Below are 27,935 nucleotides of genomic sequence, written 5' to 3' on the forward strand. Positions count from 1 at the left end.
TGGGGAGGAAAAGAGAGGGGCTGTGCTGGGATGAGTGGCCAGTGGGTAGGTGTGAGTAGGGCAGCAAGCGTGGAGGGTAGGAAGTGGGCTACAAGCCCCTTCCCTATTCTTGACCTCCCCAGCCAAGGAGACCCTTGGGAAGCATCAGCTAATCTTTGGTAAAATATACTCTGAGAGAGAGAGATGGTGGGGGAAAGCCAGCCATCAGAAGCCTGGTTGGGGAAAAAAGAGAAAGACTCTGAGCTGATGAAGTGGGCACGGAGGTCCCACTGCTGCAGTAAATATGGCACCTGGGACCTGGGCACTGCCACTCAGAGCCCATTTCATCAGCAGAGACCGGAGAGCTGAGGTCTACAAGAAGCACCCCACCCTCCTGGGCTAGAACCTCGCTGCTGCTGGTAGAGATGGCCAGGCTCCCACAGCGCCTCTATCCCCACATGGTCGTCTGCAGCCACTGTGGAGAGAGGAAGCAGATTCCAGGGTGAGAAGAGGTGGGGGCAGGATGCTGGCCTGGGGGACAGCAGAGCTGGGCAGGGCTGGGTTGAGGGAGAGGCAGGCGCAATCCTGCAGATTCCTTCCCAACCCTCTCCAAGTACCTGTTCAAGGTTCGGGCAAATATGGCCAGTATTCTTGGGGTCCATGGTTAGAAAGAATGCTGTGTTACAGAGGAAGCGGAGGAGAGGGGCTGAGTGCTGTCAGTGTTTTGAAAGAACCATTCTCAACTAGGTAGGATGTTAGAAGGGGCAACGCCAGCTGTTCCTGGCTGTTCCCCACATAAATCCCCTAGCCCAGTAGGGATTCGATAGCCACTCACATAGCCTCACCAGGAGCCAGGCCCAGTTCTGAGTGCCTTCCATAGACTAACTGGTTTAACCTGCACCTCAGTCCTATGAGGGCAATACTACTATTATCCATATTCTAAAGAGGAGGGAATGGAGGCATAGAAAGATTAAGTGACTTGCTCAAGTCACAACTGCCAGCAAGGGGTGGAGCTGGGCTTTGAACCCCTTTCGTGTATGCCCTGTAAGGGGGAGGAGCTCTGGAGTAGCATCCCTCAGGGCAGTGTTTGGGAGAGGGCCCGTGGCCCCTGGTCTAGCCTAGGGAGTGGGTAGATGCCTAACTCACTGAACATGGCCTTTAGCCTCAGGAAACAGCTGATGAAGCTGTCAAAGTCTATGATCAGATCATCATCCGCATACCTGGCCACCAGGACTTGCATTACCTTGTTGTTTACCCTGATGCCTGAGAGAGAGAGAAGTGGGGAGGGGAAAGTCCAGGCATCTGGACACTGCCATCCTCTTCCCTGCCCCAAGGCCCGCTCCTGACCCCTGGCCACCTGCTTTCTCAATAGCCAAGCGCATCTCATAGGAGTTCAAGGTGACTGAATCGTCCTGGTCACAGTCTCTGAAGATGTTCTGAATAGATAGATGTGGTAGGGCCATGTGTATGGCATGGTGGTTGAAATAATAAAATACTTAGGCCGGGCGCCGTGGCTCACACCTGTAATCCCAGCACTTTGAGAGGCTGAGGTGGGCGGATCACCTGAGGTCAGGAGTCGAGACCAGCCTGGCCAACACGGTGAAACCCCATCTCTACTAAAAATACAAAAATTAGCCGAGCATGATGGTGCATGCCTGTAATCCCAGCTACTTGGGAGGCTGAGGCAGGAGGATGGCTTGAACCCAGTAGGTGGAGGTTATAGTGAGCAGAGATTATGCCACTGCACTCCAGCCTGGGCAATAGAGTGAGGCTCCGTCTCAAAACACAAAAGAAAAGAAAAGAAATACTTTAGTACAGCTGGCTCACTGGCTCACCACAGTAGTGGCCTAAGACCCCATACTCCCCTCCAACCCTGGCCCACTCCTGATATTCCTATCATCTTGTGACCTAAGGGTTAATTCCAAGCATGGGTTGGGGGGGACACTGGTACCCTACCCGGCGCTTTCTGCATGCATCCTTCATGACTAGTTGATACCTGAGCTATACTTGTTATGAAATATTTTGACTGGGTAATATGCCAGACTCCAACAGACTTTTTTCATATGTATGTGTGTGTGGTGTGGTTTGTGTGTGTGTGAACAGGTGTGTGTGTGGTGTGGTTGTATGTGTGTGAGCATATGACTGTGTGGTGTGGTAGTGTGTGTGTGTAAGCATGTGTGTGTGATGTGGTTGTGTGTATGAGCATGTGTATATGTGTGTAGTGTGGTTGTGTGTGAGTGTGAGCATGTGTGTGTGGTGTGGTTGTGTGTGTGCAAGCATGTGTATATGTGTGTGGTGTGGTTGTATGTGTGTAAGCATGTGTGTGTGGTGTGGTTGTGTGTTGTGTAAACATGTGTGGTGTGGTTGTGTATGTGTGAGAATGTGTGTGGTGTGATTGTGTCTGTGTATGAGCATGTGTATGTGTGTGGTGTGATTGTATGTGTGTAAGCATGTGTGTGGGGTGTGGTTGTGTGTGTGAATATGTGTGTGATGTGGTTGTGTGTGTCTGTGAGCATGTGTATGTGTGTGGTGTGGTTGCGTGTGTGTGTGAGCATGTGTGTATGTGTGTGGTGTGGTTGTGTGTGTGTGAGCATGTGTATATGTGTGTGATGTGGTTGTGTGTAAGCGTGTGTGTGTGGTGTGGTTGTGTGTGTGTGTGTGTATGTGGGGGGGTAGTTAGGGCTCTGGTTCTAGCTTCCCCTCACTATTTCCATCTCTCCTGAGACCTTCTTTTCCTCATCCCTGAGGCTGCCCCTTTCGTGACCTTTACCGTCCATTTCTTGAGTTTTTTCCACAGGATCTGGAACTCTAGAAGCCCCAGCTTGCCAGAGCCGTCTTTCTGGAAGGTGGTCAAGGACAGCAGAGAAGGGAGTGAAGAGGGCCTTCCAGGGGACAGGGAAGCAGCGGGGCTTCCTGAGGGGGCACACAAGCCCTGGAGTCCCGCTACTGTAGCAGCCTGAAGAACTGGCATCTTCTGCTACCCAGAGCCTAATCCCAGAGCCAGGGTGGCCATCTCTAGACCAGGCTTGGGGGCAGGGGACAGGGGCAAGAGAGCCCTGGACAGGAGGATACATCTATGAGGTTGATCATGCAGCGGCAAGTGTCCAGGCCAAAGCCCTTGGTCTTGAAGCTTTTGACTGTGAGGAAGGGAAGGTGTAGAAAGGAGAGGCAGGGTGAATGTGGTATCATGGGGGGCACCCAGAGTGATCAAGAGGGGCACAAAATATGGGGGAGGGGTTGTGTGTGGTGGGGTGGAAGACTCACATTTGAGGGCCATCCTGTTGAGCAGCCTCTGCAGTTCATACACGCCTATCTCCTTGCCCTAGGAAGGGGGACTGTGAACCCCACTCGGGCCCCTCCAGCCCCTCATCCCCCTCCCGTCGGCCCTCCGCCCTTGGCCTGCTCACTTCTCCTGCCACTATTTTAAACAAATGTAGGAAGTCCTGGTCGATCTCATCCTCAGAGATCTTTTCCTGGGGGCAAGGGAGCAGGAGAGGAATATGTTCAGAAAACTTCGTTCACAGCCCAGGGAACTTCCTTCCAGCCCCCAGCCCTACAGCCTCCCCTCACCTCTTGGAGTTGCTCAGCATAGTTGACTTCATCCAATTCCCTGGGCAAAAGTGATTTAAAGCTCAGGAGTTACCCAGGGGCAGGGATACGGGAATTTCAGCAGGGTGCTCTGGGGGTCATGTCATGTCTTTGAAACAATATAGGACAGCTCCATGGAATCTGGGTTCTAGCTCTAGTTCTGATTCTGCCACTGACTGGGCTTCACCTTCTCATGCCTCAGTTTCCCTGACTGTAAAATAGGGAGAAAGTGGCTGGGCGGTGGCTCACACCTGTAATTCCAGCACTTTGGGAGGCTGAAGTGGGCGGACCACGAGGTCAAGAATTTGAGACCAGCCTGACCAACATGGTGAAACCGCATCTCTACTAAAAATACAAAGATTAGCCAGGTGTGGTGCTGCGCGCCTGTAATCCCAGCTACTCAGGAGGCTGAGGCAGGAGAATCGCTTGAACCGGGGAGGCGGAGGTTGTGGTGAGCCGAGGTCGCGCCACTGCACTCCAGCCTGGCGCCTGGTGACGCAGTGAGACTCTGTCTCAAAAAAAAAAAGGGGCAAAGTGAGGGAGGGCCTCATAGCATGACAGCAACTCCTTGAGCCTGATATCCTGTAGCTCTTGGGTGGCAGGCCTTGGAGCAATGAGCTGTAGCCCCTCACCAAGACTCGCTGTGCTTTTTGGTGAAGACCCGAAGCAAGAAGTCGGCCTCTCTGTGTGGCTCAAAGGTGGAGGGAATAACGAGATATTCCCCTGGAGGCAGCCGGAGTTGGCTGCTCACCTCCCGTGAGGTGGCAAAGATCTCTGAGAAGCCATGGTCCTGATACTTGGTGAAGAAATCATTCTTCAAGGGGACATCCTGGATGTTCTGAAACTATAGCACCCTGGAGGTGGGTATAGGACTGGCATGGGAGGTTAGGGAGGGAGGGTCCCCCAAGGTGAACAGCCTGGCCAGGCAGGGTTGGGGGTAGGTGCCACCACCAACTGACTTAGCCTGGGCACCACCCAAGTGGCCTGTAACCCCAGCAGGGTCTCTGCCTTTCCTCAGCCCTGACAGGCCCCAAGGGGGCTGGAATCCTAACCCAGTGACCCCCAAAGCCTCTCGCCAAATTCCACCCCTTGCCAATCCTTTTGCAGCCAGGGGTGAGGGTTGTGTACAGGAAGAAGCCCCACGTCTTTATCTTCTGTACCTCCTTTGGAACCTGGGAAGGGAAGGGAAGAGAAGAGTCAGATCTCTAGGGTGGTGTAGGGGCTCAGGCCTTTGGAAACCAAGTGGGATGTGTATAGTGTGGTCTGTGTGTGTGTGCGTGTGTGTTGCTGGATGGGTATTAAGGGCACTAGGACACTGGTGGCTGGGTGGGGCATGGGCTCTGACAGTTCAAGGTCCTGGCATTAACAATCCCTCTGCTGTGGAGGTGGGAGGATTGCTTGAGCTGGAGGTCAAGGCTGCAGTGACTTGTGATCATGTCACTGCCCTCCAGCCTGGGCAACAGAGTGAAACCTTGTCTAAAAAAAAAAAAAAAAAAAAAAAAAAAAAAATGCCAGGAGTGGTGGCTCACGCTTGTAATCCCAACACTTTTGGAGGCCGAGTCAGGTGGATCGTGAGGTCAGGAGTTCAAGACCAGCCTGGCCAAGATGGTGAAACTCCATCTCTACTAAAAAACACAAAAATTACTGGGTGCAGTGGCTCATGCCTGTAATCCCAGCACTTTGAGAGGCCAAGACAGGTGGATTACCTGAGGTCAGGAGTTCGAGACCAGCCTGACCAACATGGAGAAACCTCATCTCTACTAAAAATACGAAATTAGCGGGGCGTGGTGGTACATGCCTGTAATCCCAGCTACTCGGGAGGCTCAGCAGGAGAATCGCTTGAACCCAGGAGGCAGAGGTTGCAGTGAACTGAGATGGTGCCATTGTACTTCAGCCTGGGCAACAAGAGCGAAACTCTGTCTCAAAACAAAACAAAACAAAAAAACCCAAAAATTAGCCGGGCATGGTGGCGGGTGCCTATAATCCCAGCTAGAGAGACTGAGGCAGAGAATTGCTTGAACCCAGGGGGCGAAGGTTGCAGTGAACCGGGATTGAATCACTGCACTCCAGCCTGGGTGACAGAGCGAGACTCCGTCTCAAAAAAAAAAATAAAAAAATAAAAAGCCCTCAGCTTTGGATAGCAAAGTACAGTTTATACAAGGTAGATTTTTATCATTCCAGGTTAAGCAACGGAAACAGAATCCCAAAGATGTGAGGTGATTTGTCCAACCTCAGATGGCTGAAAAGTGAAAGAACTGGGCTAAAAATCTAGGAGAGTGTTTTGCTTTTCCATGGAACACTCATATCCTGCAGGAAGTGAATAGAAGATGACTAAAATCGAGGATCGAGGACAAGTAAGTTTGTAAAAATGTGAGTTAAACCAAGTTAAACAGGTTGCTCTACTGCAGAGGTAGCTTATCAGCACCTTCCAGGTGCTGCGTGCACTGGAGAGCTCAGGCTGGAGTCGAGCCTTTCCTGAGCTTCTTTAACCTTGAAGATGTCTTTTTTTTTTTTTTTTTTTTTTGACAGGGTCTCACTCTGCGCCCAGGCTGAAGTGCAGTGGTGAGATCAGGGCTTACCGCAGCTTCGACTTCCTGGGCTCAAGTGATCCTGTCACCTCAGCTTCCCAAGTAGCTGGGACCACAGGTATGTGCCACTATGCCCTGCTAATTTTGTTGTTGTTGTTGAGACAGTGTCTTGCTGTGTTGCCCAGGCTGGTGTTAAATTCCTTGTGCATCCTCCAAGTGATCCTCCCACCTCAGCCTCTCAAAGTGCTGAGATAACAGGCATGAGCCACCTCCCCCAGGAAAAATATTATCCGGAGGCACCAGTCTGTTAGCCTGGTGGACTAATGGCCCCAGGAGAAGGGCAAGGGTTGTGTCTGTTTTGCTCACTACTGAACCTCTGGAGACTGGACACGGGTCTGGCATACAGCAGATGCTCCATAAATACTTGTTTATATAAGGGAATGCAACTGGCCATTTGAAGAATTTTGCAAAGCATGGTTTGCTTGGGAAATGCTTATCAGGGCTTTCTCTTGGGTCCTGGAGTGAGTGCTGCTGGTGGGGCAGGCAAGGGGGATGGATGATTGTTGGGGCGGGGGTGTGGAGAACTCTCAGAGCACTGGGAATCAGGACACAGGCTTAGCCTTGACCCTTGGATGTGTGAGCTTGGGCAAGTGACTTCACGTCTCTGGTACGCAGGCTCTTTCCACTTCCTTAAAGGCATTAGCAGTTAGTATTCCTAAGGCCTTTGGAACGATGCCTGGCACAAAAGACAAAACCTGTGAAGAGAAAACTGCCAGCTCTGCCTTGAAGAGCATAAAGCACCAGTCAAGAGTCAGGGCTCAGTCTGGGCAACATAGTGAGACCCTGTCTCTACAAAAAACAAAAAACGAAAATAGCAGGGCAATTGTCTGTAACCCTAGCTACTCAGGAAGCTGAGGTGGGAGGATTGCTTGAGCCTGGGAGATCAGGGCTGCAGTGAGCCATGATCGCACCACTGCACTCCAACCTGGGCAACAGAGTGAGTCCCTGTCTTAAAAAAAAAAAAATCAGAGCTGTGAAGCCTGTTGGAGCCTGTCCCTCTCCCAGGCAGGAAGTGGCCCTGGGGAAAAAAAAATCAGGGCTGTGAAGCCTGTTGGAGCCTGTCCCTCTCCCAGGCAGAAAGTGGCCCTGGGGAGAAAGGAGTGAGGCCAGGAGGCTGGGCGTGGTGGCTCATGCCTGTAATTACAGCACTTTGGGAGGCAGAGACAGGCAGATTACCTGAAGTCATGAGTTCGAGATCAGCCTAGCCAACATGGTGAAATCCCGTCTCTACTAAAAATTCAAAAATTAGCAGGGCATGGTGGTGTGCGCCCCCAGCTACTGGGAAAGCTGAGGCATGAGAATCGATTGAACTGGGGAGGCGGAGGTTGCAGTGAATGGGGATTGTGCCCACTACACTCCAGCTTGGGCAACAGAGCGAGACTCTGTCTCCAAAAAAAAAAAAAAAGGAGTGAGGCCAGATGAGGGAGCGTGAGTGGCCCGCGGAGACCAGCCAGGTACCCACCGAATAGAGGACAAAGCCAATGGTCTGCAGCTGGACTCCCTGCCACCGGGCATGCCGCCAGTTCTTCTGCATCAGGGCCACCAAGCAGGTGCAGACCACTGCGTCATCCTCTGCATCATCTTCTGGGTCGTCCCCCTCAGGGAGAGAGATCTTAAACTGGGGGTTGGTCCAGAACGTGTCTGTGGCAGAAGCAGGTCAGCATGGTTATATGGGGGCTTTCCTTGGCCACGCCCTTCCCAGGGTGGACCGAGCTTCTCCAGCCACACAGCATCTGTCTCCTCCACAGGGGCTGTGAAATCTGACCATGGACCCAACCTGGGTTACTTGTGCCCCAGGTCTGGTTTCACGGTGAGCCGTGGCCCATCCTTCACTCTCCCCTGAACCCTGGCACCCACTGGGGTTGTTTCTGCAGCCCCCTGTGGTGCTGCCCCTGCGCCAGCTGCCCTCGTAGAAGGTGGTGTGCCAGCAGCTCTTGTTGTCCCCAGAGAATGCATCAGGCGTGAGGTTGCAGATCTCCAGGAGTGTGAAGTTATTCAGGAAATCTTGGTAGGACATCCTGCGGTGGAGTTGGGGTGGAGCCCATCAACAGCATACTTGCATCCTCAGGTCCCTCTCCCTGAACCAACCCCACCCCCACCAGAAGCCTCCCCATCCAAGGGACAGAGAGGAGTGGAGCAGGGAGATGAAGGACCAGGGCCTGGGGCGGTGGTAGGAAGCCCACCCCAAGCCACACTGACCAGAACTCCCCGTCCTCCATCCTATGCAGCAGCTGCATCTGGATGTCTGGGGCCACATCTTCCCACTCTCTGGCACTGGAGCAGAGATGGTGGTGGAAGGCGAGGGGAGGAGGTCACGTGGCACCTCCTTCCTCTCCGAGGGACTCCCTCTTCCCTGAATGTCTGCCCTCTGGGTTGTGCAGCTAAATGGAGAATCTAGAGGGAGGGGCTTTGCCCTGGGACACAGGTTGTCCTCCCAAATGGGACACCAGTGGGTCCACCTGGCACTGCCTGCTGCATCCTCCGACCACTCCTCACCTGGGTTGGGGGCACCTACTTGTCACTCCAAGCTCCATTCCACTCTATCCGGCCCCAGGGATTCCGGACCCAAATCAGTGTTTCCATTTTGCCTCTGTAGTGGACCTGGGTGTGGGGGTGTTAAAGGTCAGAGTTATGGGGCCAGGGGGACATTCTCCTCCTTCTTAGGGCCCTCAGGGTAGGGCGCAGTTCTCAGGACTCACATCCCGAAGGCCAATCACTGAGTAAGCGTGCCCTCTCACCAGCAGCTTGTCGGTCATGGACTCCAGTTCACTATCGCTGGTGACCTACAGAACAGAGAGGGAGGGAGAGCACGGAGGACCTGGTCAGAGGGACGGGGCACCCAAAGGAAGGTGAGAGCTCTCCAGGTTCATTTTTTAAAACTAAACTTTTTTTAAAAAATATAAGATTTTAAATATAAGATTTATAGGAAATATAAGATTCCAATGAAACTGGAACAGTTGACAGAATATGCTTGAACTTAATTAAACTTTCAAGGGAAATAAGGGAGAAACAAAGCTCATGAGTGGAAAAGTCCAAGATTGGTTTGGGATAAACATGAGGATACCTGCATTTTAGCATGGGTATCTTCTGACCTCTTCCAGCCCTTTACCTGCCATCATTCTCCCTTCCCGCACACCTACCAAATCAAATGGCTTCTTCCTCTATATCGTAGGTATAAACCAACCCTATAGGACCCTTCTGGACGTGATACAAAGCCAAGAGGAAAGTCTGTAAATCTTATACAAGGGTAGAAAGTACAATTCAACCCAGCACACTGGTTATGACATATGTGGTGTCAATGTACATGGTAGCAACTTCAGTCAACCTCTGATGCTGCCCTGTAATGATTCAGTGTTCTCAGTTTACTAAATTATCAATGTGGGAGAATGCATTTTTGAGCTCCAGACCTTCTAAACATCTTAAAGAGGCTGCTGAAGAGGATGTAACAGAACGCTATGTCAGAAACCTAAGCATCAGGGAGGAACACTGACCGTTTTTTTTTCTGGGACCTTTTTGTGGGGGATGAACACAGATGAACAGATGAACAGAGATGAACAAAAGGAATGTTAGCATGTCAGAGCCTGTGACGAGTGAGGGAAGGCAGAGGTAGGAAAAGGGAGTTCTAGCCACAAGGCTAACGCATTTGTGTTCAAACAGAAGTCTGGGCAAAGGAGGGGAACCCCCCCAAAAAAAAAACAAAAACTAAAACTAAATCAAAGGACAAAGGGTTTCATACAACACAGTATCAAAAGTAGAAGGAACACACTAAATGCACAAGCCGGTGGGAAGTAAGTCCACAGCCTATTGTGATGGGTCCATCCAGCATCAATCAGATTTCTTCTCGTCTGTTATCTCAAGGTTATTTACAGATGTGTTGACTAACAAGAGTCTCTCACAGGAGGGTGAGCAGTGGGCAGGCTTCACTCACTGGCTTCGCAATCTGTCTGCGCCATGTGGGCATCCAATTCAGCATCCAGGTGTCCTTTTGTCTTCAACACATATGCATCCAATTGGTTGTCCAGCTGCTCCTTGGTCAATACAGGGTGAGCAAGGGCACCTCTTCCTCATCCACGGCCTTGGGCTTGGCCTTGGCCTTGGCCTCGGCCTCCAAAGCCCCCTCTTTCCCGACCTATCATACCTGGACCTCTACCACTGATTCTGCCATGACCCATAGCTCCACACCCTAGGCTCCCTCTCCCAGGACCTCCACAACCTTGACCACCACCTTTTCTTACGCCCATTCGGGGAGCTATGGCTCATCCACCTCGGAGCAGGTTTTGACCTCTGAGCGACATTCTGCCCCTAAGCAGAGTTCTGGTGCCTTGTCCCCCACGTAGTCCTCCTCTGGGCAAGCCTCTCTGGATTATGGGTAGGCCTCGTCCTCCATCTGCTCCCCTGGCCAGGGCCCCTGTGCCTAACCATGTCTGGATGTTACTCTTATCCAGGCGCTGCTTTAAGCTCTTCTGCTTAAGTTGTTTTTTTTTTTTTTTTTTTTTTTTTTTTTTTTTTTTTTGAGATGGAGTTTCGCTTTCGTCACCCAGGCTAGTGTGCCATGGTGCGATCTCAGCTCACTGCAACTTCGGCCTCCTGAGTTCAAGCGATTCTCCTGCCTCAACCTCTTGAGTAGCTGGGATTACAGGCATGTGCCACTATGCCCAGCTAATTTTGTATTTTTAGTAGAGATGGGGTTTCTCCATGTTGGTCAGGCTGGTCTCGAACTCCTGACCTCAGGTGATCTGCTCACCTTGGCCTTCCAAAGTGCTGGGATTACAGACGTGATCCACTGCACCCGGCCTGCTTAAGTTTGAATGCTGATTGGACAGAGGGTCTAGCCTCCCTCTGCTGGGCCAGTCTTCTGTTTCTGGCACTGGCTAGCTGCTGTGTTGCTGCATCAAAGTCCGATAGTCACTGGTGTCAGCTGTTTGTTCCTCAGCATATTAGCAAAGCACTCATTTAGAGACATCTTGGTGGTGCTTTTCACCACAAGTTTTGGCGCTGACTGTCCAGCCATCTTCAAATCCCGAGAATCGAAGGAAACAGATGCCAGTGTTCCTGCTGGGGCTGCCACCACGGCTCCAGCAGGTGGACCCGGACCCGCCGAACCTGAGTTGACGGTGGAGGGGCTCGGGTTAGCTAGACAGGCGGTTGGTCAGATGCATAAGTGGTAGTATGCGAGCTTAGTGCGTTGTTACTGGTTCACTATCTAGTCAGCTCATCCGTCTGCTCACACGGCCTGCCCTTTCCTGCCTTTCATCTGCAGCAGCTGCCAGCTCTAGCTTGGTGTCCAAAACCAAAACTAAACTTTTAAATTATTACCATTATTTTGAAATAACTGTAGATTCACATGTATTAAGAAATAATATAGAGAAATCCCAAGTATCCCATACTCAGTTTCCCCCAGTGGTAACATCTGGCAAAACTACAGTGAAATATCAAAAAAAGAACATTTTTACAATTATTATTATTATTTGAGACAGAGCTTCATTCCTGTTGCCCAGCCTGGAGTGCAGTGGCACAATCTCGGCTCACTGCAATCTCTGCCTCCCGGGTTCAAGTGATTCTCCTGCCTCAGCCTCCCAAGTAGCTGGGATTACAGGCACCTGCCACCATGCCTGGCTAATTTTTTGTATTTTTAGTAGAGACAGGGTTTCACCATGTCAGGTGATCCTCCTGCCTCGGCCGCCCAAAGTGCTGGGATTACAAGCCTGAGCTACTGCACCCAGCTTTATTATTATTTTTGAGACGGTCTCACTGTGTCACCCAGGCTGGAGTGCAGTGGTGTGATCTCGGTTGACTGCAGCCTAGACCTCCTAGGCTCAAGCAAGCTTCCCACCTCGGCCTCTTGGGTAGCTGGGACTACAGGCTCTCACCACCATGTCCCGCTAATTTTGGTATTTTTAGTAGAGATGGGGTCTTGCCATGTTGCTCAGGCTTGTCTGAAACTCCTGGGCTCAAGCAATCTGCCCACTTCAGCCTCCCAAAGTGCTGGGATTACAGGTGTAAGCCACGGTGTCCTGCCCAGAATGTTGATATGGATGCAATCTGTGAACCTTATACAGATTTCCCCAGTTTTACTAGTGCTCACTTCTGTGTGTTCTATGCAATTCCATTACATGTAGTTTCGTGTAGCCACCACCACAGTCAAGATACATAGAACATTTCCACCACAAGTATCCCTCGTGTCGCCCTTTTATAACCAAACTCATCTCTTCTCACGACTCCCCTTCCATAAACCCTGGAAACCACTCATCTGTTCTTAATTTATATTATTTTATAATTTCAAGAATGTCATTTAAGGCCAGGCACAGTGGCTCATGCCTGTAATCCCGGCACTTTGGGAGGCCGAGGCAGGCGGATCACCTGAGGTCAGGAGTTAGAGACCAGCCTGGCCAACATGATGAAACCCCGTCTGTACTAAAAATACAAAAATTAGCCGGCATGGTGGCGGGTGCCTGTAATCTCAGCTACTCAGAAGGCTGATGGAGGAGAATCACTTGAACCTGGGAGGCGGAGGTTGCAGTGAGACAAGATGGCGCTACTACACTCCAGCCTAGGCGACAGAGTGAGACTGTCTCAAAAAAAAAAAAAAAAAAAAAGAATGTCATTTAAATGGAATCATGCAGTGTGTAACCTCCTTTGGGGGTTGTCTTTTTTTCCCCTTTTTCTCAGTTAATTAATTTTTTTTTTTTTTTTTTTTTTGTAGAGATGAGGTCTCACTATATTGCTTAGGCTGGTCTCAAACTCCCGGGCTCGAGCAATCCTCCTGCTTTGGGATTACAGGCGTGAGCCACTGGACCTGGCTGGGGTTGGCTTTTTTCATTCAGCATGATTCCTCTGAGATCTGTCTTAGTTTCTCCAAGTATCAATAGTTTGTTCTTTTTTATTGCTGAGTAGTATTCCACAGTGTGTAATCAACAGTTTGTTGAATCATGTACTTATTGAAGGACATCTAGGTTGTTACCTGTTTGCAGGCTATTATGAATAAAGTTGCTGTAAACATATGTGTACAAACATTTTTGGAGACATGTCTTCATTTCTCTGGGATAAGTGGCAAGAATGCAGAGTCGTATGTAGCACCCTGGGTTCATGTATTTCTTCCAACAAATGTTGGTTGGGTGCCTATTGCATGCTGGGCTCCTTCCTAAGTTCCAGGGTCCAGAAGTGAATGACACAATTAAGGTCACTGTCCTCATGGAACGTGAGTACTATCTGGAGAAGATGGGCTATGAGTGAAAACATAGAGCAGCAAGAAAATTTCAAGTCACAATAAATGTTGGGGAGAAGATAAAAACCAGGTAGAAAGTAAACAAGGTGGGGAGGCAGGGAAGGCTAGTCTGGGAAAAGGGCAGTTGAAATAAATGAGAAGTGCTGGCCACGCAGATACTGGGGGAAGAGCCTTTTAGGTGATAGCAACAGCAGGTGCAAAGGCCCTGAGGTAGGACCATGCTTTGCTTACTTCAATGGAGCAGCCCATGAGGGAGGATCGCTCCACGGCCTTCCTAAGGAGCCTGAGCAGGTTCTGAGGGGGGCCTCCGGAGTTGGAAGCTCTGGGCCACGCCTCCTGTGAAGTCCTCAAAGCCTTCCATGGTACTGCCCCTTGACAGCGCTTCATAGGACCCACTCAGCCTGTGGGCGCAGAGAGGGCACTGTTGAGCTCTAGGGTGGAGGTGAGGGGAGGGAGGGATGTCCTGCCACCTCCTCCACTCCCCATGATTCCAGCTGCTCCCACAGAGGCAAGGCAAGCCCCTTTCTTTGGCTCCCAGCACTCACTTGGCATACGCCTTCTCCAGCAGGGCGCTCCAGAACTCATTGCGTGCGTTTGAGTGCACGAACACCAGCTTGTCATTCTTTGTGGGCAGCTGGTCATCCACCACCACATTCACCCACTGCCCAAACTGCCAAATCTGTGAGTAGCAACACACACCCCTTGTGTGGGAACCCTGTCATCAAGCGCCTCCTAGTGGTCAGGCCTGATGACACGCCAGTGTCAGAGGCTCCACTCTCCAGAATCACTGACTAGTGCGGGAAAGGTAACCCAAAGCCTGAGCCCGCCCCGCTCCCCTTCCCCGCCTCCTCTCCTGCTTCTGCCAAGACCTCCCGTGGGGAATTTGTCCATATGTTGCTAAGTTAAAGGAGCAGCTTACAAAAATTATGTGACAAAGACTACCAAAGTCACACATACCCACACACACAAGGGAGAGGAAGAGAAGGAGAAGGGAGAAAGAGAGCCACAAATTACTAACGATTCTTTTCTTTGGGGACTTAAAAAATTAGCTTACATGGTTTCTTTGGTGGGCAGATATTTCTCTGATAATTAGCCAAAAACCCACCCTAATAAATGCTATTTTCCAAAAGGAAAGAAGGTAAACTTCAAAGCACATATGATTCTCCCACCCTACCCCTCACAAGCCCCACAAAGCCACGCTGGCTCTCACACTGTCCTTCACCTGAAAATGGAATATGCCAGCATAGTTTTTCTTGAAGCCCTGCCCCCGGGGCACCACGCGGTACAGCAGTTCGGGGCAGGTGGTAAGGGAGCCAATGGCAGCCAGCAGCCAGCAGTCCCCTGGAAAGAAAGGCAGGGCTTTGCCACCCCTGAGCACCCCCATATGTCTGGGTGGGCCTCAGAATCGAAGGCCTAGGGACAGAAACTTGACCTTGTACCCCATTCTCACCCTCTGGCAGAGATGCACCCTCCCTCCATGCTCCTACAAAAGAGTATTCAGGAAGGAGGGAAACAGGGAGAAACCGAAGGCAGAGACACTCTGGTAAGGTGAGTTTCTGTACGCTTTCTTGAGACAGGGCCTTGCTGTGTTGCCCAGTCTGGAGCGTGGTGGCATGATCTCAGCTCACTGCAACTTCCGCCTCCCGGGTTTAAGTGACGCTCCTGTCTCAGCCTCCTGAGTAGCTAGGACCACAGGTGCCCACTACCACATCTGGCTGATTTTTGTATATTTAGTAGAGATGGGGTTTCACCATGTTAGCCAGGCTGGTCTTGAACTCTTGGCCTCAAGAGATCTGCCAGCCTCACCCTCCCAAAGTGTTGGGATTACAGGCGTGAGCCACTGTGCCTGGTTGTACCTTTTCCATTACATGAGAGCCACGTGCTTTTGTTTTCTTGAGTTTGAGAAAGAGGTGCTTTTGGCCTCAGACTCTATAAACCTATTTTCCTAGTTTTTGCTTTGTTTTGTTTTGTTTTGTTTTTTGAGATGGAGTCTTGCTCTGTTACCCAGGCTGGAGTGCAGTGGCACAATCTTGGCTCACTGCAATCTCTGCCTCCCGGGTTTAAGTGATTCTCCTGCCTCAGCCTCCCAAACAGCTGGGACTACAGGTGCCTGTCACTACACCTGGCTAATTTTTGTATTTTTAGTAAAGACGGGGTTTCACTATATTGACCAGGCTGGTCTCGAACTCTTGACCTTGTGGTCTGCCCTCCTCGGTCTCCCAAAGTGCTGGGATTATAGGTATGAGCCACTGTGCCTGGCCTTCCAAGTATTTTTTTTAATGTAAATTTTTATATATAAGTAGAGACAGAATCTCACTATGCTGCCCAAGCTGACCTTGAACTCCTGGACCCAAGCAATCCTCCTGCCTTGGCTTCCCAAGGTGCTGGGATTACAGGTATGAACCACTGCACCTGACCAGTAACCTGCTTTCTTTGAGAGACAGCCAATACTCTCCACATTCTTCCAACAGATCCAGTCACCTTCCTGCACCCTGTGAGTACATTAGTGTGACCACGAAGGTCCCAAGAGATTTCTCCCTCATGTCACCCACATTATATTGGGTACCCAGGGCTGAACGTGTACTCCAGCAGGATCCCTGGAACTAGGCATCGATGGGGGTATGGGGCAGTGTCCCTGGGCTGAGGTTCAGCTGAAGGGAATCCTATGGGAGATGAGCACTACAGTCCTCCATTGCCACCTGTCTCCTGGCATCTCAGCCCTTGCTGGGTGGGGCCCAGGGGCAGGGTGATGGGCATCCTGGGCCAGGCTGAGGTTGAGGGACCAGAAAGTTTCTATGATCACTAGTGTCCTCCTGGTTGCCTGGAGCGAGGAATATCAAGGACGCTCCAATCCCTGTCACTGTTAGTGCCTGGGAGAAGCTAATTCCTTCCTCCTCCAGCCCATTGTCCCTCCGGCCTACTGAGCCACAGCAGCCACAGCAGCAGCCTTGGGGCCTAAGGTCTCCTTGGCTTCTGCTCTGCCCACACCTTGCCCTTTTCTCTGCCCCAAGGAGACAGAATTCAGTCTCAGAGAAAGCCCACCCTGGCTTTCTCCCTAAAGAGGCAACGAGGGATCTGGATGAAACACTGGAAGAGGACCAGGCTTAGGGAGGAAGATCTACCCTGGGGCTTTCTATGGAAGCCTGTGTGAGAGTGGGCTGATTGGACCCCGTTGCCGTCCTATTTGATACACCAGATTTAGCAGGTTCTAGCACCTGTAGTGGTTTCCGCAAATTCTTCGACCATCCTCCCTTCCAAAGGTAGAGCCTAATTCCTTTCCTCTTGAGTGTGGACCAGATTCAGTACTTGCTTCTAACAAATAGAATATGGTGGAAATTACGATGTGCAACTTCTGAGACTAGGTCAGAAAAGGCATTATGGCTTCCTCCTTGTCCTCTCTCTTAGATAACTTGCTTTGGAAGAGAAAGCTACCACGTTGTGTGGCCACTCAAGCAGCCCTATGGAGAAGCCTATATGGCGAGGAACTGGGGCCTCCTGCCAACAGCCAGGAAGGACCTGAGAGCTCCTGCCATGTGAGCACACCCTCCTAGGAGCAGACCCTCCAGCCCCAGGCTAGCCTCCAGATGATCACAGGTTGCAGACATGTTGACTACAACCTCCTGAGAAACCCTGAACCAGACCCATCTGGTGATTCTGCTTCTGAATTTCTGATCCACAGAAACTGTGAGATAAGAAAAAATTTTTTTTAAGTTGCTAAGTCCTGGGTAATTTATTATGTAGCCATAGACAATTAATATTCCCCCCAAGACCCAGACGGCAGCAGGCAGGGAGTGACATCCAGACTCGGGAGGGGCAGGGAGAATGCATGGTGTTCTCACTGTCATCTCCTCAGAAGGGGAGGGACAGGGAAACAGAAGCAGGCTGTCTGAAACTCAGGGCTCCCTGTTTTCCAACTTCAAAGGACACTCTGGCACCCCTCCCCCAACCCCGCTTCCCCAAGTGGAGACCAGCTTCCCGTGCCCCACTCACCGAGGACCCCCTGGCAGATGTCTGTTGGAGAAATCCCATCCATGATGAATACAGGGTTGCTTATGATGTCCTGCAGTGAAGGAATAAAGGTTTCAGGGGACCCAGGACACCCCCTTCCCACCTTTCTCCCACCTTTGCTGGGGAATGATGTCCACCTTGAAGTTCCAGGGAACAGATGGGGGGAGGGGAGAGGGTACAGGACCAACTTGGCATGATAGCAGGGGTTGGTGGGTGATTTCCTTAGGGTTACCTGGGAGGTTTGACTTAAGCATATTCCGAACTGTCCCCAGCTCTGATGAAGGTGGGGCCTAGTCCCAGGGTCAGAATAGGGTGGTGGGGGTTGAAGATTATAATAGAGGGATCACTACAAGCTCCCTTCCGTTCAAGGATCCATGCCTCCCTTCCAGTGCTCACCTTGGGCCGCTGCCAGCAGATGTTCTGCACATTTTTGGAGTTGGGACCCAGTTCCTTGAAGCCCAGTAACCTGGGTTCAGCAGGGAATAAGGGGTCTTCAAACAGCTCCGCCTTTCTTAGACAGGCTGCCTGCAGCTCCTCAAAGCTCTGGTTACCAAAGTTATGGGCATTGTGGTGCTGGCCAGCGCCCTTGGCCTTGAGCCGGCTGTTGTTTATGTGAGCCACCATTCCCGTATCAGTAAAGGTGGGCTCTGCTTAAGAATAAAAACAAATAACACAATTAAAAAATGTAATAAGCTGGGAACAGTGGTTCATGCCTGTAATCTCAGCACTTTGGGAGGCAGAGGTGGGAGGATCACTTGAGCCCAGGAGTCTGAGACCAGCCTGGGCAAGATGGTGAGATCTCATCTCTACAATACAAAAATTTTAAATCAGCTGGGCATGGTGGCGTGTGCCTGTAGTTCCAGTTACTCAGGAGGCTGAGATGGGAGGATTACCTGAGCCCTGGAGGTCGAGGCTACAGGAGTTTGAGGCTGCAATGAGCCGTGATAGCGCCACTGCACTCCAGTCTGGGTGACAGAGCAAAACCTTGTCTCTAAAAAAAATTAATAAATAGGCCAAGCATGGTGGCTCACGCCTGTAATCCCAACACTTTGGGAGGTCGAGGTGGGCAGATCACCTGAGGTCAGAAGTTTGAGACCAGCCTGCCCAACATGACGAAATCCCATCTCTACTAAAAATACAAAAAATAAGCTAGGCTTGGTAGCGGTCACCTGTAATCCCAGCTACTTGGGAGGTTGAGGCAGGATAATTGCTTGAACCCAGGAGATGGAGGTTGCAGTGAGCTGAAATTACACCACTGCACTCCAACCTGGGTGACAAAAGCGAAATTCTGTCTCAAAAAAAAAACAAAAAATAAATAATTTTTTTAAAAGAGAAAAGCTAGTCACAAAGAACCCCATATTGTTTGATTCTATTTATATAAAATATCTAATATATAGAGAGACAGAAAGAAGATTAGGGATTTCCTGGTGCTTAAGGAGATGGGGGATTAGAAGTTGATGGCTGTAAGGGTATGGGGTTTTTTTGGGAGGGTAATGAAAACAATCTAAAATTGGTTATGGTGTTGGATGCATAACTCTGTGAATATACTAAAAGCCATTTAATTTTACACTTTGTTTAATTTTTTTCCATTTTTTTTTTAAGAGGCAAAGTCTTGTCCTGTTGGCTGGTCTTGTACTCCTGCCATACCTACCTGGAACTATACTTTGGAATTATCCCCTGGAATTTTTTTTTTTTTTTAAACAGAGTCTTACTCTGTTGCCCTGGCTGGAGTACAGTGGCTTGATCATGGCTCACTGCAGCCTTGGCCTCCCAGGCTCAAGGCCTTCTCATCTCAGCCTCCTGAGCAGCTGGGACCACAGGTGTGTGCCACCATGCCTGTCTAATTTTTTTTATTTCTAATTTTTTGTAGAGACAGGATCTCACTACATTGCCCAGACTGGTCTTGGACTCCTGGGCTCAAGCAATCCTTCAGTCTTGGCCTCCCAAAGTGCTGGGATTACCGGCATAAGCCACTGCACCCAGCCAAATGGTACACTTTAAATGAGTGAATTGCAGGGTATTTGAATTGTCTCTCAATAAAGCTATTTTTTTGTTGTTGTTGTTTGTTTGTTTTTAAAGTGGCCTCCAGACCATCCAAACAGATGCTGCCATGTTGGTCAGGCTGGTCTCAAACTCCTGAACTCAGGTGATTTGCCCGCCTCAGCCTCCCAAAGTGCTGGGATTACAGGCGTGAGCCACCATGCACGGCCGAGACACTGCTATTTCACTCTTGTCATCCAGGCTGGAGTGCAATGGTGCGATCTCAGCTCACTGCCACCTCTACCTCTTGGGTTCAAGTGATTCTCCTGCCTCAGCCTCCCGAGTAGCTGGGATTACAGGCATGCGCCTGTAATTTTATATTTTTAGTAGAGATGGGGTTTCTCCATATTGATCAGACTGGTCTCGAACTCCAAACCTCAGGTGATCCACCCGCCTAGGCCTCCCAAAGTGCTGGATTACAGGCCTGAGCCACTGCACCTGGCCTGACATTGCTCTTTTAAGGAGAGTGAAAATAATGGATTATAGAGAGCAGAAGGCAGAGGGAAGGGGGTGCTGAGGGTGGGCTGGGTCAGGTAATGGCCGAGCAGATGGCACTGGGCGACTGTTAGGGTCAGAGTCGAGTCAGGCTGGCTGATGGATCCTGTGCCTGCTAGGCGGCTTGGAACACCCTGCCCACACCTCCGCCCTCGGTGGGACTGCAAACTGCTCACATCCCTTCCTGAGGGTTGCCCCCGCCTCACCCGCCCTCCCACACAACACAACTAACTTCCCCCACCAGCAGGCCCAGAGGAAGCGAAGAAAGTGAAGGAGAAGGAAGAAAAAGGGAGGCTGCAGAGCCACACCTGGGTCTGCAGTCCTACCCAGACTTGAGCCCCAGGGTAGGACACGCATGCTCGGCTTACCCTCCCGTGATCCGTCCAGGCTCTCCGCTGACTCTGGAAGACTCAGTCCTAGAATAAGAAAGAGAGTGGGAGGAGGGGAGGAAGGCTGTGGTCTAAAGTTAAACAGAGCCCAGCTGGGGCCGGGGTGTAGGAAGATTTTAGAATGAGGAAAAGAACTGAGTTGGGCAGCAGCTACAGGGAGGGCAGCAGGGTTCTGGGATTGTTTAGAGGTGAGACCCTGATTGCGCCCACAGAAGAGTGAGTCCCCCAGAGGCAAGAGCAGGAGGTCTCAGTTATTCCACGTCCCCTGAGTGAGAGAACCAGGACACTAATTGCAACAGCAGAGAGGACAGCACTGAGCACCTTCTCTGTGCCAGGCATGCCAGCCCTACAAGGGGGTTCCTGCAATACCGATTACTGGGAAATGGAGCAGGGGCCCCGAGGCTGAGCAGCTTGCCCAAGGTCACAGAGTGAGTGTTGGGCATGGGATGAAGTTCGACTGCAGACCCCGAGCCAAGCTTGCAGCCTCCACGCTACACTGCGCCTCCTGAGAGTAAGTGTTTCTCCAAAGCCGAAGGCTGGCAGAAGCCGCAGCATCTCTGTTAACAAAGGCATCCACAGGGCAATTTGCTGCTGAATTTATGTCTTGACACCCGCTCCCTTTGGCCTCTGCCCCAAGCAAACCACATGAGTGCCTCCTTGGGACTTCCTCAGGTCCTGTAATGACCCCTTGTTCTCCCAGTCCCCAAGATCCCAACACACCACATCCCACATCAAAACAGTCACGGAGTCCTTCACCACAGGAACCCCCTCATAGGACCCTAATTTCTCATTTCTACCATTGGTGTCTGAGGCCAGGGCTTCCAGACAACCCTCAGACAGCAAATGGCCGTTTTGTTGTTTTTTTTTTTTGAGACAGAGTCTCGCTCTGTCGCCCAGGCTGGAGTACAGTGGCTAGATCTCAGCTCACTGCAACCTGCGCCTCCTGGGTTCAAGTGACTCGCCTGCTTTAGCCTCCCAGGTAGCTGGGATTACAGGCATGCACCACCATGCCTGGCTAGTTTGTATTTTTAGTAGAGACGGGGTTTCTCCAAGTTGGTTGGGCTGGTCTAGAACTTCCTACCTCAGGAGATCTACCCAAGTCACCACACTCGGCTAATTTTTGTATTTTTAGTAAAGATGGGGTTTCACCATATTGGTCAGGCTGGTCTTGAACTCCTGAACTCGTGATCCTCCCGCCTCAGCCTCCCAAAGTGCTGGAATTATAGGCGTGAACCACCACGCCCGGCTATATGCTTTTTTGAGACAGAGTCTCACTCTGTTGCCCAGGCTGCAGTGCAGTGGCACAATTATGGCTCACTACAACCTCAAACTCCTGAGCTCAAGTGATCCTCCCTCCTCAGCCTCACGAGACCAGCAAAGGGAACATGGTGAGACTCCTGTGTATACAAAATAAAATTTTTAAAAAATTAGTTGGGCATGGTAGCATGGGCCTGTGGTCCCAGCTCCTTGGGAGGCCGAGTGGGAGGATCGATTAAGCCTGGGAGTTGGAAGCAGCAGCGAGGCATAGTCCTTCCACTGCTTTCCAGCCTGGGTGACAAAGTGAGACCCCATCTCCAAAACAAACAAACAAGCAAACAAACAAAAAATAATAAGGTTGAGGAGACTCGGGATCCTGACTTTCACATCTCCAAGGAGACTGTGGCTTGTGATGAGAAGATGTTAGGACTCCTGCCTCAGTTATGAGTAGTGAGCACTTATATAGCGTTTCTAAAAATAATAGCAGCGTATGAGGGCTCACTACAAGCATTGCACTATTCTAAACACCCTATGTGCATTAGCTAATTGAATCCTCACAACAATCCCATTGGTTAAGCTTAGTATTATAATTTCTCTGCTACAGACAGAGAATCTGAGGCACAGAGAGGCTGAACTTCCTCAGACTCGGTGGGCATTTGTGTCAGGGCTCACACGTAGGCACGCTCGCTGCCCTGCTGGGAGGTTGCCGTGGTGAGGGGCCACGGCTGTGCTGGAGAGGGATGTGCCTTCGGTGTGCCCCTTCGTCCACTGTACCGCAACGTGTGTGTGGTCTTTGTGAAGTCGCTTTCCCTGTGTGGAGCAGTTGGCAGGGGGTGTTGAGAATGGATAATGGTGTTGGAAAGGGGGTGGCTTGTCCCTTTTTGGCAGAGCTAGTGCCTTGGGCTGCACTGGAGCCAGCGTGTTAGCTGTGTGACCTTGGGCCAGTTGTTTGACCTCCCTGAACCTTGGTTTCCTCACCTATGTATAGAGGCTGCTGTACTCTACATGGGAGGGTGTTTCAGGATTGAAGAATGCAATGTATGTGAAAAAGACAGGAGTTTAGCAGGTGCTCAGAAAATGTTAGTCATCTTCTCCCCACTGACCTAGCTGGTCAACTGGTGTTTGTTGAGCTCCTTCTAGGATCACATGGCCCCTGCTCTGTGTCACATATGTGCCCCTCCATCATAGGATTTAATGATACTAGTGATACTACTCCCATATTGGAGTCATGTGTGCATTTGTCTGCCTTTGTCACTGGTTTGAGCTCCTGAGGGCAAACCCTAGCTTGCCTTAGGCGTGTGTTTTTTGTTTTTTTTGTTTTTTTTGAGATGGAGTCTCGCTCTATCGCCCAGACTAAAGTGCAGTGGCACAATCTCGACTCACTGCAACCTCAGCTTCCCGGGTTCAAGCGATTCTCCTGTCTCAGCCTCTTGAGTAGCTGGGATTATAGGCACACGTCACCACACTCGGCTAATTTTTGTATTTTTAGTAGAGACGGGGTTTCACCATATTGGTCAGGCTGGTGTTGAACTCCTGACCTTGTGATCTGCCTGCCTCAGCCCCTCAAAGTGCTCGGATTACAGGCATGAGCCACCGTGCCAGACCAGGCATGTTTTATGGAGCATTTATTCTGGGTTGGGCATTGAGAGGTCAAGATGAATTCATCCCCAACATGGAGCATGGAGAGGACCCTCCCACGTGATTCCTCCCCAGGTTCAGCTCCATGGGCCACAGAGACAGGAGAAGGTGTAAGGAAGAAGGGCCACCAGGCTGCTGGGATCATCAGGGAGATTCTGTGGGGGAGTGACTATCCCCCTTTCCCTGCTCTAAGCAAGTCCCATTTCCCTGAGGGTGGGGTGCACTTTGACTTCCTGGTTCTGGAAGCATCAGGGCTGGGGAGCAGGGAAAAGGGTGGGTAGAGCCAGAATCTGGGAGTTCTCCCCGCTCTTTTCCCCTCCATTTTTCTCAAACCCTGCTTCTTCCAACCCAAGCTCCCTGGGATTCTCTTAGAAATGGTAATGGAAGCTCCCTCACCCCCTCAGGGGATAAACAGTGGAGCCCCAGGGGCTTCTGAGGGTAGGGTGGAGAGCAGGCCTGGGAGGGAAGAGCTGAACTCTTCTGTGTCATCCCCTGATCCCTGTCTGCGAAGCTGGCAAATCAGGGTGACTATTCCCATCTGACCTGGGTGGAAGCCAGGGGCCTCCACAGAGAGACTGAGTCAGAGGTTCTCAACCCAGGTGATTATGGCCCCCAGGGAACAGGTGGCAATGTCTAGAAGCAATGTTGGTTGTCATAACTGGGGCAGGTCTCAGGGGGGGCTACTGGCATCTAGTAGGTAGAGGCCAGGGATGCTGCTGGGTGCCCCTCAGTGTAGACAAAATCCTCCACAATAAAGAATTTTCCAGCTCAAAATGTCAAGAGATCTGAGGTTGACACACCTGGGCTGAGCGAATCATCTAAGGCCACCCACAGGATGAGGCAAACCACTCCATGCCCTGCCACCATGCAGTCACTCCAGGCAGCCTCTACCCTGGCTTCCCTGAGGACTGAGGGTGTTGAGCTGTCCTGGGGGCCTGGAAGGACCAGGGAAGATGCTGTTGTCTGAGAAGACTGGAAGAACATCAGAGGGTAGGCCAAGGCGATGCAGGTTCCACTTCACGCGCCTTGTCTCATTTCCCCAGAGCCCTCTGTCCCCTAGTCACCACCCAGCCCAACAAGCCATTTCTCACTGTCTGGTACCCAAACCCGGCTTCGAAGCTGCATACCCAGCCCCCAGGGTGTGAGCTCATTACTCAGCTCCGACTTACAGGAAGGAGTGACACCCCTGTCCACACCACCACAGTTGTCATGGAAAATGTCTTTAGGCCGGGTGCCTCAATGTCTTAGATGGCTCACGCCTATAAACCCAGCACTTTGGGAGGCTGAGACAGGAAGATCACCTGAGGTCAGGAGTTCGAGACCAACGTGGCCAACATGGTGAAACCCCGTCTCTGCTAAAAATACAAAAATCAGCTGTGTGTGGTGGCACGTACTTGTAGTTTCAGCTACTCAGGAGGCTGAGACAGACAGACCAAGGCTGCCTGTGGGAAGCACAGACAGATGGCCAGAGCAACACAGAGATCCCCTTATACCTAGGGGTACCTTGCAATACCCCCAGTGGACACCTGAAACTGCAGGTAGTGCCAAACCCTGTATATATCAATACTATGTCTTCCTTTATGTACATACCTATGATAAAGTTTAGTTTATAACTTAGGCACAGTAAGCGGTAAACCATAATAAGTAATAAAATAGAACAATTATAACAATAGCAGTGATGCGAATGTGGTCTCTCTCTCACAAGATATTTGAATGTTTTCAGACTGCAGTTGACAGCCGGTAATTGAAACTGCGAAGCATGGGAAGCAGGGCTGCTGCATATGAAAAGGCATGACCAGACAGGAAGCCTTCTGCTGCAGCTGCACGTCCTGTCTCCTCCTTCAGACTGAGAACCTGTAGATCGATTTTAGCTAAATCTATTTTATTTTACTGACAAAAAAATGTATGTATCTGTTGTGTATAACATGGTGTTTTGAAATATGTATTCACTGTGGAATGGCTCAATTGAGCTAATTAATAGCTGCATTACTTCACATACTTGTTACTTTTTTGTGGTGAGAACACTTAAAATCTACTGTCAGTGATTTTCTTTTTCTTTTCTTTTTTTTGAGATAGAGTCTCACTCTGTCGCCAGGCGCCAGGCTGGAGTGCAGTGGCACGATCTCGGCTCACTGCAACCTCCACCTCCCGGGTTCAAGCAATTCTCCTGCCTCGGCCTCCCGAGCAACTGAGACTACAGGTGCGTGCCATCACGCCCAGCTAATTTTTGTATTTTTAGTAGAGACAGGGTTTCACTATGTTGGCCAGGATGGTCTCGATCTCTTGACCTCGTGATCTGCCTGCCTCGGCCTCCCAAAGTGCTGGGATTACAGGCGTAAGCCACCGCACCCGGCCTATTTTCTTTTTCTTTTCTTTTCTTTCTTTCTTTTTTTTTTCAGACAGAGTCTCACTCTGTTGCCTAGGCTGGGGTGCAGTGGCATGATCTTGGCTCACTGCAGTGTCCACCTTGTGGGTTCAGAAGATTCTCCTGCCTCAGCCTCCCGAGTAGTTGGGATTACAGGTACCCCACCACACCTGGCTAATTTTTGTATTTTAGTAGAGACAGGTTTCACTACGTTGGCCAGGCAGGTCTCAAACTCCTGACCTCAGGTGATCCACTCGCCTTGGCCTCCCAAAGTGCTGGGTTTACAGGTGTGAGCCACTGTACCTGGCCTCTCTCAGTGATTTTCTAAATGCAATACATTGTTATTAGGGGACTGTAGATTCAGGGACAGTTTGATTTCTGGTGCTGGGAAAAAACTAAGATGTTATCTTAGGAAATGTTTTAAAAATTAATTAATTAGTTATATTTTGAGATGGGGTCTTGCTATGCTGCCCAAGCTGGTCTTGAACTTCTGGGCTTAAGCTCAGGGCACTTCTGAAGACCAAGAACTGGGTCTGGGGTCACCTGCTAGGCCTAAACTTCCTAGGATCAGATGTTAAACAGGGAAGGCATGAAAAGCTGGGAGGCTGGGTCTAGGCGTCCATGGTCTCACGGTGCCCCAGGCTGACAGTGAGGTACAGGGCTGACCTTCTGCGGGCCAAGGCTGGCGGCCCTCTGACCATCCCAGGCCCATAGGAACAACTCAGTTCTGCCCATCCTGCCCCCTCCCCCCAGCCCACTCTCCCCCAGCTCCTGGAGTTTGGTCCCAGGCTTGCCTCAAGCAGTCCTGCCCCTGCCACCCTGAGGATCTCATCTTCCTGGGCTGAGGGACCTGTTTTTCTAGGCTTGGGAGAAGTTTTCTCTGTTTTCTAGAGTTTTCTTCTCTACTTGGGCTTTTTCACATAAACCCTTTTCCCCAGCAGCCATGATAGTGGGATGGCCAGCCCCTCTCCTCTCCCCAACTCCAACTGTCAGTGGAGAGGAGGAAGACTTTCTGCCTGGCCTACCACCCAGGCTGACCACCAGTGGCCTATTCTTCCCCAAACAGTCTGAGGAAGAGGCCCAGGTCCTGTCCTTAGGGAGCATCCAGTCTGATGGAAGAATCACTGCCTATACCCTTAAGGGGCACCCAGTCTGATGCGGGACACAGCTCCTTCCCTAGGGGGAGGCCCTAGCCTGCAGGAGGCACAGAAGCAGGACCCCATGAGTGCCTACCAGGGGAGGACTGCATGCTGGTGGCTAGCTCAGTGCTTGACAGTTGAAGGTTCTGGTGGGAGGGGGAGAAGAAACCCTCCCCCCAGAACTCTCTCATTGCAGTGGATTCCTAGGTCAGCGGCCCATTTAACAACTGCCTTCCCCCTTTCTCTTTCTCAGTAACCCAGCCCCTTCCCCAGCTGAGGGCCACGCTTTAGGGACGGATGACCCAGCATCCCTACCATGGGCAGCCTCCACCTGGCTGTCCTCACTGTATCGTCATCCCATCAGGGTAGGTCCCAGGCCCTTTCTTTCAGCCCAAGGTTTCCAGGAAGGGTTTGTCCCTGACACACCAACCTGACCTTTACAACCTGACCTTGGGTCTTTTCATTCCCAAAACCCCCTTTCTCACTGACATGACACTTTTCCTGTGTTGCTGTCTTCACACGGCACCCTCCTCTGTGTCTCTTCTTCTTATAAGGACACCAGTCATATGGGGCTGTGGGCCCAGGCATTTCAGCATGACCTCATCTTAATTTAGCGAAGTACATCCGCAACCACCCTGTATCCACGTGAGGTCACATTCTGAGGTACTGAGAGCCAGGACTTCAACATGCCTTTTTGGGGGACGATTCCACCTGCAGCACCCTCCTTGCGGGGCCCCAGTCTGGCATGGTTAGGCCACTGGTCTGACCTTATGTCCTGCCTCTGCACCGGAAAGGGGGAATGCTTTGAGCTAAGAACTCTGCTCCGGAGTGCATGATGGCTGAGGACAGGGACAGTCAAGGTCATTGCAGTGCCCTTCAGCCCTGCCTGGTGCTAATCCGGCACAGAACAGCTGCGAGAGCACCCGATGGGAGCACAGAACCTTGTTCCAACCTCTGTCACTGGAGCTGACCTTGGGCAAGGCTCCTCCCTTCCCTTTTTCTGGGACTCAATCTCCTCATCTACAAGAATATTAATTACAGTTTATTCAGTTGCTCTGTGCCAAACACTGGGCTAAGAACTTTCTACTTATTTAATCCTTAAAACGGCTTGAGGCCATGACATTGCTATTCTTTTTATAGATGAGGAAAGTGAGGTCCAGTGGTATGATGGAACTTGCCCAGGCCCACACAGTTGTTAAGTGGTCAAGCCAGGATTTGAACCAG

The 27,935-nt window shown here is 50.9% G+C and overlaps 1 protein-coding gene and 1 pseudogene across 1 annotated transcript; both read right to left on the reverse strand.

Moving 5' to 3' along the window:
• Nucleotides 1–26,821, reverse strand: CAPN11 (calpain 11). Its single transcript, XM_012448758.2, is given in 24 exon segments — nt 1–454; nt 597–655; nt 1,126–1,242; nt 1,337–1,415; nt 2,750–2,818; nt 3,052–3,116; nt 3,244–3,301; nt 3,387–3,452; nt 3,550–3,589; nt 4,200–4,411; nt 4,728–4,739; nt 7,618–7,796; nt 8,013–8,173; nt 8,355–8,429; nt 8,671–8,756; nt 8,855–8,938; nt 13,612–13,683; nt 13,685–13,781; nt 13,926–14,059; nt 14,603–14,721; nt 17,371–17,440; nt 17,785–18,038; nt 20,250–20,339; nt 26,806–26,821. Coding segments are annotated over 24 exon segments (2,241 nt in total). The 3' UTR covers nt 1–427.
• LOC105714680 (chromatin target of PRMT1 protein-like) lies at nt 10,076–11,166 on the reverse strand (annotated as a pseudogene).
• Nucleotides 26,822–27,935: the final 1,114 nt, after the last annotated feature.

Source organism: Aotus nancymaae, unplaced genomic scaffold, assembly GCF_030222135.1.
Source record: "Aotus nancymaae isolate 86718 unplaced genomic scaffold, 86718_ANA_hifiasm-v0.15.2.pri h1tg000040l, whole genome shotgun sequence".
Classification (NCBI taxonomy): Eukaryota; Metazoa; Chordata; class Mammalia; order Primates; family Aotidae; genus Aotus; species Aotus nancymaae.